General features: G+C 41.5%; 1 protein-coding gene across 1 annotated transcript; it reads left to right on the top strand.

Moving 5' to 3' along the window:
* Positions 1-1,809: 1,809 nt before the first annotated feature.
* LOC124265771 (2'-5'-oligoadenylate synthase 1A-like) lies at positions 1,810-10,099 on the top strand. The gene is made up of 9 exons (XM_046700621.1): positions 1,810-2,005; positions 2,687-2,844; positions 3,679-3,734; positions 4,148-4,285; positions 5,535-5,841; positions 6,546-6,822; positions 8,443-8,600; positions 8,992-9,194; positions 9,811-10,099. The coding sequence occupies exons 1-9, from the start codon at positions 1,816-1,818 to the stop codon at positions 9,962-9,964; spliced, it is 1,641 nt and encodes a 546-aa protein (XP_046556577.1). The 5' UTR covers positions 1,810-1,815; the 3' UTR covers positions 9,965-10,099.
* The last annotated feature ends 1,819 nt before the right edge of the window (positions 10,100-11,918 follow it).

Raw genomic sequence — 11,918 nt, 5'->3', positions numbered from 1 at the left:
AGTGGTATATTACGGGACTATTGCTAACAGCGGCATCAAATCACACTCACGCAATCTTACTGGGAACGCCTCTGCTTCTCACACAAAGGCACGCACAGGTGTTATGTCACATACATCAAATGATATCTACACCAATCCATAAATAACTGTTTAGGAGATAGATACTAGATGTGACATGTTTAATGGTATGGCTAGGCTGTTCTCTTCTAATATAGCAATTTAGCCGAGCGTCATACCAAGAGACATTGGTACGTGGTGCATTTACCCGTGAGAGCGGAAGGTAGGTCGTCTGACCACGGCCCCCCTCATACCAAGAGACATTGTACGTGTTACGTGTTACCTTCTCCTGGGAGAGTGGAATGTCGGTGGTGTGATCCCCGGCCTCGTCATACCAAAAGACATAGTTACGTGTTATGTGTATCCGGGAGAGCAGAACGATGGTGGAGTGATTCCTGGCCGCGTCATACTGGGCGACATTTGTACCTGTTACTTGTTCCGTGCCTGACGCTCGGCATCAAGGTATGAGACAAGGGCGGCGTTCAGTACAGCATTAGTCTCGACCAGTACTGACAGCTGCTGACACGTACTCATCGCTATCACAATGTACACAAATAAACTCCACATCATAAAACAAACATGACATATGTCGATCACTGTAACGGTTTTAACTTCCACTATCGCACATGATCTTCCTCTGATTATATGTTTGTTGTTCAACGTCATATTGTGCATTATTCCAGCTATATAGCTGCTGTCTGCATATATTTGCGTCTGGACTGGATAATCCAGTGATCAACAGTATGCGCATCGATCTACGCGATGATACGATGACATGTGTCAACCAAATCAGCGAGTCTGACCATCCGATCTCATTAGTCGCCTATTTCGACAAGCATGGGTTACTGAAGACCAATTCAAACCCGGATCTCCAAGGGTCTCCAATCATATTTATCTGACACCTGTAAATTCTGTATTTTACACTGTGTCGTAAATTTACGATGATATTTTCAAGACTAAGTGGGATCAATGTTTCCATCTTGCAGAAGGTTCCAGGCCAGTATGACGACATATCAGCCAGGACCGGAACCTCTCCTCCCTGGCATGGAGCGAGGCCAGACGTTGCAACAGTTCATGGCGCAATGGGGAACATATGATGGGATGAAGACGCATGAACTCATCGACTGAGTTATAAGATTTCTGAGAAATAACGTTCCAGTTAGTGTTGCGAAGATCGTCAAGGTAGGTAGCAGCGATAATAACACCTTGACATGCCTGGCCTGATTAGTTGGTTAATAATCCTCCAGCTTCAGGGGGCGGTGGGGTAGCTTATTGGTTAAAGCGTTCGCTCGTCAATCCGAAGACGCGGGTTCGATTCCCCACATGGGTATTCTGTGTGAAACCCATTCCTGGTGTCCCGCGCCGTGATACTGCTGGAATATGCTAAAAGCGGCGTAAACCCATACCCGCTAACTCTTCAGCTTGAGTTGAGTGGTATGTGTATACAAAATGTCATATCGCTCCATGCAGAAAAAGACATATGTTTAAGTTGAGTTCCTCAAATTCATGAATCTATTAAGACGATATGAACAAGTGTTTTAGGCCGCATATCACATCAGTCATCAGGCAAACGAACCATGACAATTTAAGCGTATTATTTATCCAAGGACATTTTAAAAAGACCTCATTATCATTGTAAACTCTGACCATGTTTCTATTTCATTGAAGGGTGGATCTATTGGAAGGAACACTTCTTTCTGCTCTCCCTCCGACGTGGACATCTTCGTCTTCTGTAATGACTTGAGATCTGTTCCTGACATGAAAACACAGACAAGTAGTCTTCTCCACATAATCAGATCTAAGCTGGACTCTCCACAGTGGCTACCATCAGCTGGGGCTATAGGAACCGTGGAATGCACAGATCACTCAATCTCGTTTCTTCTGACATGCTACGACTTGGAACAACAACACATGATACAAATATTCCCTGTGTATGACATCCTCAAATGTAGGTAGTTTCATTCTGCCTCTTTTAGCCAACAGGAATTGTTCGAATTCCTGGTTACTGGTTATTAAGACCATGGTTCATGCTTATTTGTTGGAACTCCAACTATGTGACGGCGGTCTGTACATAATACGGTCAGGGCCCCGTTCCTCAAAGCGATCGTAGCGCAAAGTTGATCGTAACTCCCATACTTTAACATAGACTTACGACTGTTGTAGCGCTACGAGCGCTTTGAGGAACGGGGCCCTGGTCCAGACAACCCAGTCATTGATATCATGAGTATTGAACTGCGCAACTGAGTTATGATGACATGTGTCAACCATGTCAGCGAGCCTGTTCTGGAGAACCACTTCTAACTCTGATCTTCATGGGGCTCCTTGGTCCTTAACCACCGTGGTGGTGAAGTCTGAAATTTACCCTTAAATCATCATCCCTCTCGTAAAAGTCTTATTGTAGAGAATTTAGGACCTAAATCTAGTCTTATTGTAAGACAATTTAGGAACTAGACCGTGTGATAAGGGTGGTTGTCAGTCGAGGTTTTTCTATAGTTCATCGCCCTTAATGTTTCTCGTTATGTGGAACAAATAGGCTTCGATAGAGATCATTGTGTAGTGATTTACCACAATTAGAGAAGCTGTAATATCTGTTCTGGTGCATGACGTTCTTTTTCAAATATTCCTCCAGACAAAAACGAGCACGATGTGTACATAGACATGGGCGAACACTCTGATGCTGACAAAGAATACTACTCCTTGTGTCTGGCAGAGATACAGATCGAATTCATCAAACGGGCACCGAGCAAAGTACACTCCCTCATAAAACTCATGAAATACTGGCTGAAGGTAAATCTTGTAAGAAGTACCTTTCACATACCGTACAGCTGGGGTATCATACATGAAGCTGAGGAACTCCATGATCCCCACCAAACGTTGGTTGCTGGTCTCTTAAAGCACGTGTATTTACAATACTTTTGTAAATACTAGTTTTAACTGATAAATTTATGATGCAAACTTGGTTTCGTCCGTCTATGACTGAAATAACGCCGAAGCGTCCTTGAATTTCACTCACTCACTCTTTTTACTCACTCACTCACCATATACGGATACTGCGACATGTGTACATGTCATGAGCGCTATCGCTTTGACACAATACATACACATACATCTTTTAATAACTTAAACAAACGAGTGCTAGGGTAAAGTGATCTCTTATGGTCATATGGTTAGGTGAATCAGTTAGATATTTGATCTTCTTTGAACGATATACGATCATCACGATACATGATCACGAGTGAATGCAGTTTTAATAGTGAAACCTATTTCAGATGCTATCTTGACTTAACTCACTATTCATGCCTCACCTCGGACTTGTATGGCTACAAATGTGTCGACTTAGTCACGGGGCAAGATCCGTTTGTAATGTGTTTCAATATTCTTGTTTCCGCAAGTGAATACAATGCAGGTGCACGTATGGACAATACAAGTACACATGGTCACACTTCAAGTACACGAGGGTACAATGCAAACGCTCGTGGACCCAGTACAAGTGCACGTAGGCACAACACAACTGCACGTGGGTACAAACGACCAACATCACGAGGGGCTTTCCCTTCTGAAGCAAAGGTAATAGTTACTGATTAACTTGGTATTAAAACTAACTCTCTTACCCTGCTACAGGAGGATGTGCAGATTGACACGGGCTATTACTTCATGGAGACCATGGTCATGCACAGGTAATACTGAGTACATATAAGGAGCAGGCACACACCGACTGTACTACAGCTACTCCTCCCCGGAAATACCAACTGTAAACAAATATCACAAAAACTTTTAAATAAATATAGATTAAATATAGTTTTAAGGGTAAACAGCATTTGAAGACACACAGTTAATAACAGTTAAGCATATCTGGAAAGCAAATTTTTAAAGAAAGTAACCACCCATGTTTGATGATTTCTATGTGTCTGTTCGATGGTGCTGTATGATGATATGGTGCCACTGTGATACTTGTGTTATCTAACTTACTAAACTTGCAATGTTATGACGACTGTTTTCAGGCTAGTCAGTTGTGATGTTTTCATCGAATCCAGTACTTTCTGTTGCCCGGTAGTTTATTTCTATATTTATTTCGCTCTTGTTGATTTAGATGGCAGCGGGCAGGAAAACCGAATGATTTTAACATATCTGACTGGTTTGAAGAGATTATGACACAGTTGGCGGACCTCTCGTCACTTAGTATTATATGGGAAGATAGATACACTGCGAGCAACTACAGGATCGTCCCGTATGTATATTACCCTAAGTCATTATAATCCCATTAGTCTTTCATACATACCCTGAAACAAATCCAAGAAAGCCCATGCAAGTTTAAAATATGTGGCATGTCTAGATCTGGGCTCTGGGCTCTTTCCATTATATTTAATGATTATTATTAATAAACCGTTTTTTTCTGTAAAATATGTTCATTTCAGAGACTAGATGTTTGTATATTATGTCATTATCACATGCCACTGTTATTTCAAGGTCTCAGTAAGGTTTTCAAAACATTCTACAGCTGTATGGTAGACGTGTGAAGGGCATTTCAATACCGTGACGCATCAGCGTCCGAAATTTCAATTCCTTAGTTTTGGTTACGTTCATCAATTGACAAGCCTTTGCGTGTGTTTTTGACGGGTGCCATCGGTGGGACAGATACTTTAATACCTGGTATCATCACTATTTGATAGTGGTCCATACACACATGTTGATGATATATAGGCTTTATTCTTATGGATGTGGAAGCTTACGGATTTTGTCGATTCATATATACTCATGCCAATAATGGTTGTCACCCCCCTCCCCACCCCAACCCCCTACACACACCACAAAATTTGAAGGGGGTGACAACCATTATTGGCATGCGTATATGTGCACGACAACGCTTGATTGGATTACTTGCGTAATTTACGCAGATACGCAGCTTATGTGTACCTCTGCTGTAAAACAAACAACAAAGAAATCTGACACAATGTTGAGTTATAAAATGAGCTAAGTTTGTAAATCAAGACAAAGTACTGAAAGCGAATTGTAATAACAGTATGCAATACTCGGAGAGTGGGAATGTCAATAAAGTAAGTGACAATTATATTCACCTGAAAGCAGTGGTGGGTATGCAGGTGAAAACAACAATCTTCACAGTCTTGATGTAATGTGTGATGAGTGAGGCACGTACTTGTCCACTTAACAAATCGTTTCTTAAACATTCCATGACTATGCTAGACATTCTATGTTATTCTAGAAATTTCGACTTTCCACTTGCTCCCTATGTCTATGTCTATATATTAGCACTCCACTGCCCTCTACTGTTGGTTAACAGAAATAATGTATCGTTAGATTGTTTTACAATGAATTATATTACCCCTTGACATTACAAACATATACATGTACGCAATGCAGTCAAACCGACATACCCCGCCATGATATTGCTGGACTTTGACTAAAGGCGGCGTTAAACCATACTCACTCACTCATACCGACGTAAACGATGGTTTCAGAACCAAACCGGTTGTGTTGGACCCTGCAAACCCCCACGAAAACGTCATCCCCGATCGACGAAGCTGTGCAGAGATTATGGAGTGTGCCAGAATTGTGGTCAGTCGGAGCCAACAACTGAAGAACTACCTAGAAGAAGGCCCTGCTCCAATCATTGAAGGGATGGGTAGAGGGGAATCCCTGCAACACTTTATCCAGGAAAAAGTACAGCCTAGCAGTGACTTCCGCCGGAAGTGCGACCACCTGGTAGATCGCGTGACGTACTTCCTGCAACATCACACGCATCTGAGCGTCAACATGGTTGTCAGAGTGAGTAGACGTATTAAGGATACATTATATATTTGCCTGTTTGAGTGAGGTTAGTTTTACGCCGCTTTTAGCACTATTCCAGCAATATCACGGCGTGGACTCCAGAAATGGGCTTCACACATTGTACCCATTGAATCGAACCCGGGTATTCGGCGTGACTAGCGAATGCTTTAACCACTAGGCTACTCCACCTCCCCTCATCATACATAAATGTTTTACAGGAATGTATGCTACAGGAGATTTGTCTGATGTTTTAATGCTTATATATGTATAGGTACATGCAGCTCTCTTATAGTTATTTTTGTTTAGACGAAGTGTCCTTTTACATTTTTAGAACAATATTTAGCTTTTTTTAAAATCTATGACGATAAAAGAAACAATTTTGTTTTCCAAACGAACATAAAATGAATAACAGATTTAGGTTGTACATAGGTACATATTCTGCTAGTCGAACCCAGTACCAAACGTGACTTCGAGATATCCAAACATTCGAGATAGCGAGTCATGAGCATCCAGACAGACTAAACATTATTACCAAAACACAGCTATCAGATACACAAGTATCTGAGAACAACAGTATGTGTATGCGAAGACCAACTGAAACGTATGTCACAGGGGTTCAGTTGTATTTTACAATATGTTTTTATTATAATTTTTTTCTTTATAAATTTTTAAAAATATTTTATAATACTTTGTCTTCTCAGGGAGGTTCACTTGGAAAAAGCACCAATGTTTTTGGAAAGTCGGACGTCGATCTTGTGGTGTTTGTAAACAACATCAAGTCTGTCGAAGACCTTTCAATGGAAATGCCAAACCTGCTGAATATTTTGGAAGATGCCTTGAACTCCAAGTGGACGGACTTTGCAGGATGTTTGGAGCAGGGAAACCGCTCGGACCGGGGACTGCAGTACAATCTCAGTTGCGGAGAAAGCAACCATGTCCATGACGTGGACATCTTGCCTTCCTTCAACATTCTCCGAGGTACCGATACTCATTCACAGAGGGCATTGAGGAAAGTCTTAGAGTTTTTTTCCTAGTATGTTCCCGATATCCATATCTTAATGAAGGAATATTTGTTTGTTTGTTTAACGCCGCACTCAGCAAGATTCCAGCTGTTTTACGGCGGTCTATAAATATCCGAGTCGGGATCACACAATCCCATGACTGACATATTCTACGGTAGTGCACCTAAGACAAACGGGGCGGTAGGGTAGCCTTGTGGTAAAAGCGTTCGCTCTCCCATAGAACCCCCGGTTCGATGCCCAACATGGGTGCAATGTTTGAAGCCCATTTCTGGTGTCTCACGCAGTGATGTTGCTGGAATATTGCAAAAAGGACCTAACACCATACTCAGAAACTGTCGGAAACTCTATTTTGAAAAACCATTATCCTGTACGACTGAGCTACTAGATGAGGCAGGTGGCACAAAAGTCCCCGACTCACCCTTGATGCTCTGATGTTCGTACAATCAGCCTTCCTGAAACTGTTGTATCCGTGCTCTTCTCACACAATCAAGTTTGTATCAACTGGGGTGGGGTGGGGTGGGGTGTGGGGTGCGTGTGTGTTTGTGTGTGTGTGTGTGTGTGTGTGCGTGCGTGTGTAGTGGTGTGTGTGTGTGTGTGTGTGTGTGTGTGTGTGTGTGTGTGTGTGTGTGTGTGTGTGTGTGTGTGTGTGTGTGTGTGTGTGTGTGTGTGGATAACTCCAATTAGACTTGCTTTACTGATAGCTGCTCGACATAAACCCGTTGTTCAAAGAGCTAAACAAACCTGTGCATGTAAGCACATATTTTTCAGAAACCACTCTTGTAGATATGTGCTTTTTCCGGAGGTTTGAAACATACAAAAGGAAAGAATCTAATGTAAGATTCTCACCCGGAATATGGAAATATGGAATGAGAGGCGTCCGTAAGATATTGCCTCGTAGGCTTGACACTGAATTTTTTTTCAAGAGAATGAGGGCAAAACATACACAAATAACTTATTTAAGCACCCCTGTATTTTTGCAATGATATGTTTTCGACACCTACATAAACCTTCTCATGGTGACCACGATGGAAAAATATGAGGTTTTACTGACCCGTATGATCCTTTGACTCATAAAAAAACGACAAAATATTTGGAATCCATGTTGATTTTATGATGACAATTGCTCATTTAAAAAAAACTTCATATTTTCATACAAAGCCATGTCTGTACAAGTATGGCCCTGGAATGTTTAATGTTGAATTTATCGGTGAATGTGAGCATTCAAAATGACATTTTGCGTGTCTTAAACGATTCAAGGTCAAGACCAAGTGTAACATCCACGTGACTGTATGACAGCCAGCACTCGCCTCCTCGTACCCCGTCTGCTTCCTGATCCTCTGAAGGGGCAGTCTGCGCCATTGTTCGTGTAAAGCAGCTTCCATTTGGGCCAGGTTCGGTGCAGGAGGATCCCTTTGTTGCACACGAAAACCAATCATGTCCCAGATATGCTCCAAAGGGTTGATATCGGGGCTCATTCAGTCGTGAGATATGTTAGGGGATGCTTAAAAATAAGTTCTTTGCGTATAAATAATTTGAACTACTTCGACTGATCTTTGCGGAATCTTTGTGGTTTCAGTAAAAACTCCAGATGAGGTGTTCACAGAAATGAAATCAAAGACGGACAATGAGAGGAGGCTGTACGCGCCATGTTTTTCTCAGAAACAGGTGGACTTCGTTAAGCAAGCTCCTATCAAAGTGAAGAATCTGATACGGCTTGTGAAATACTGGGCAAAGGTAACTACTTCAACTTTGGTAGCCTAACATTTGGATCCCTTTAAACCGTTTTGGTATGACATTTTTGATTGTATATATACTGTTAAAACAAATCTGTAATTTTCTGGGTCATGTTTTATAAAAACGTCTATGGGCGACAGTAAGAGACATGGAGTCTTGTGCGTGGAGTAGTTCTTACTGAGGTCTTTTTCAAGTTTTTGAACGACTTACCTTGGAGTGGCCTAATGGTTAAGTCTATACTGCATCTATTCCTCGTCACGCACAAGACCCGGGTTCGATTCTCCACATGGGTACAATGTGTGAAGCCTATTTCTGGTGTCTCTCGCCGTGATATTGCTGAAATATTGCTAAAAGCGGCGTAAAACTAAAGTCACTCACTCACTCATGACAGGTAGAAGTCAACAGAGAAGTCAAAGCTGTGACGTCATTCTTCCTGGAACTAGTTGTAATCTCCCACTGGAAGAAGAACGGCTCCCCATTCGACTTCGTCACCCAGGATTGGTTCCGAGAGGTCATGACCCAACTGACTGATCTGACGTCACTGCGGATACTGTGGCCCGACCAATACGACGCAGCTTCGTTCTATGTATTTCCGTACGTTGCACTTCTGATCCACATTTTGATTCACCTAGTTAGGTGTGCAACTTCTCGTTCCGATATGATCATGAAAATCGAGTGTGTGCCAAAGTATGTTGATTTAAATGCTGAATCATCTTACCAGGTTTCAAAATACTCGATGCGACAAAACAAACAATACCGTGTAAATAATAGGTAAATAAATCGACATTTCAGGCGTGTGCATTCGTAAGTTCGTTTGTTATAAAAATTAAGAAATTCTGTTTCTATCCAACGCATATATATTGTAGCGCACCCTCACACGGTCAATCATCAATATATTGACCATTGTTGCGCAGAAGAGATAAAGTAGTCTCCCTTTAACTGCCCTTCATCGAGATCTGAAACTGTTTTTAAACATTTGTTCTATTGATTATTGTAGACAGTGATGGTTCCTTGCATATACATACCGATTAGAAATAGTCATGTGTTGTAGCTTTCTGCTTTACGCAATAACCTGGTGTAAACACTAATTTGCCATGACCCGTTCATATGATTTTAATCACTGGTGTGCCTTCTACTCCCATACTCCCAATGGGATCTGTGTTGGTTAAATATCCTCTGGTTTGAAATGTCATGCAATTTATGTTTCCAGAAGGAATCCGGTCGTACTGGATCCCACCAACCCTTACATCAACGTAGCACCGCGATCGAAGCATCACTCCCTGGTGATGACGTGTGCCCAGAACGTGTTGTACAGGATGCAGGCGTGGCAGAACTACAGAACAGGGCGTTATGCTGACAATTAGAACACTCTGAGTAGCAAGATTTGTTGCACTGATACATGGGAGTGCTTACCCAGTGTAACAGATCAAGACGAATGGCACTGACAAGGCAGATTATCCAAATCTGCACATTATTGTTGAAACCCAAGTCTATCACAACACTTCTTTGTTGTTTGGTTTGTTGTTTAGCGATGCGCACATAAAATATTCCAGTTTTAAGAGGATGACCTGTAAAAAATCGCGTCTGTACCACATATCCGGTGTCTTACAGGAAGGTCAACGATCTACACAAGCTATAGGACGGAATGAAGCTACAAAATCAGGGTACCTGATCGCGCGTTCCCGTTGCTCTCAGGCCGAGATCCTATGCAGCAATTTAACATGGATCCCTCAGACACAATTACTATCTCCGAGCCGACTCTTGTCGAGCGCCAGAAGGAGTAACATTAAGAACCGTATTTTAAGGCCGGGGTTCGAACCACGTACTAACCTTCCACCCGTGACGATCCGGGTTGGAACTGGTCTTCAGCAACTCATGCTTGTCGAAAGAGGCGACTAACAGGATCGGTGGTCAGGCTCGCTGACTTGGTTGACACATGTCATCGTAATCCCATTTGCGTAGATCAATGCTCATGCTGTTGATCACTAGATTGTCTGGTCCAGACTCGATTATTTATAGTCCGCCGCCATATAGCTGGAATATTGCTGAGTGTGTCGTAAAACTAAACTCACTCACTCACTCAAATAAAGCCAACCCACCTTGACAACCATTGAAGCTCCGAGTGACGTGTGATGTTGCAGGAAGTACATGACACGTTCAACAACACGGTCACACTGTTGGCGGAGCTCGCTGTATAGTGTCCTGAATGAACTGCTGCAGGGTCTGTCCACTCCCCTCGGCCATATTGCTGGAATGTTGCTGAATGCGGCATAAAACAACAAACAAAACCAAAACACCAATCTTCCGGTCTGCGGGTATTAACTCAAAAACACGGTTAAGTTGGGTATCATAAACAAACATTGTTGATTGGTCGTTCAGATCGTAGAACGAGACAGCAGGCCCCTTGGCATGCCTACTGGCTAACACAAAAAGATGGCTTATGGCAACACTTGGCAAGATGTTCGATGGTAAACCTAGAATATATCGATATCCCGAATTTCCCATAGAATCAATTAAAAAAGCTAATTAAAGAAATTAAGAATGACCTTTGGAAAGATGTTTTAACTATTTATTTTAAGTTGCAAACCTTTGAGATTAGGAATATTGACGAATTCAAAAATGTCCCTTTCATATAATGATTTTAAATCATATTAAATGGTATCAGTATGGAATTAGATACAGTCGGGACCTAATGACTGATTCAGGACACTTAAAAGAATTCAATGTCTTGAAATACGACTTCACATTAAATGATAATTTCATTTCTTATTTCAGATTTATACGTTTCATGCCCAACTCATGGATTAAATTATCAAAAGAAAGCCTGGTTAACAGAACAACTTGAAATATTAATTGTAAGATTCACAGGGACAATATTTCATCACTAGATTGTAAACTATCTATAAACTGATTCGTAATGATGAGGGTATCTATTCTCTCCAATATCTTACTTCTAAATGGAACTCAAAGTTGGATGCACACACATCAGAAAATTGCCTTTCCCAATGTTTTCATACAATACGAAATTGTGTGGAGGACAGCAAGACACGGAATTTCCAACATAAACTCGGCCATCATATCATACCATTTCTTTACAAAATAGGATTGATAGAGGATAACATTTGTAACATAACATTTTGCCAATCAGAAAGTGACACATTAGAAGATTTATTGTTTCCTGTCGAAAATTTCAAATTATGAAAAATGAGTTCAAAATTTGGTATGAGAGTAGAACCTATTTAAAATTAGACTTAAATATACTCATGGAAACGAATAAGGGGACACGTGAAAGTACAAGTGTTCCTTTATTCTTTTCCA

This window comes from Haliotis rubra, unplaced genomic scaffold (genome assembly GCF_003918875.1).
Source record: "Haliotis rubra isolate DU_JTF1 unplaced genomic scaffold, ASM391887v1 Scf10, whole genome shotgun sequence".
Classification (NCBI taxonomy): Eukaryota; Metazoa; Mollusca; class Gastropoda; order Lepetellida; family Haliotidae; genus Haliotis; species Haliotis rubra.
The sequence above is the reverse complement of the archived record's forward strand: the minus strand, read 5'-3'. Positions and strand labels throughout refer to the sequence as shown.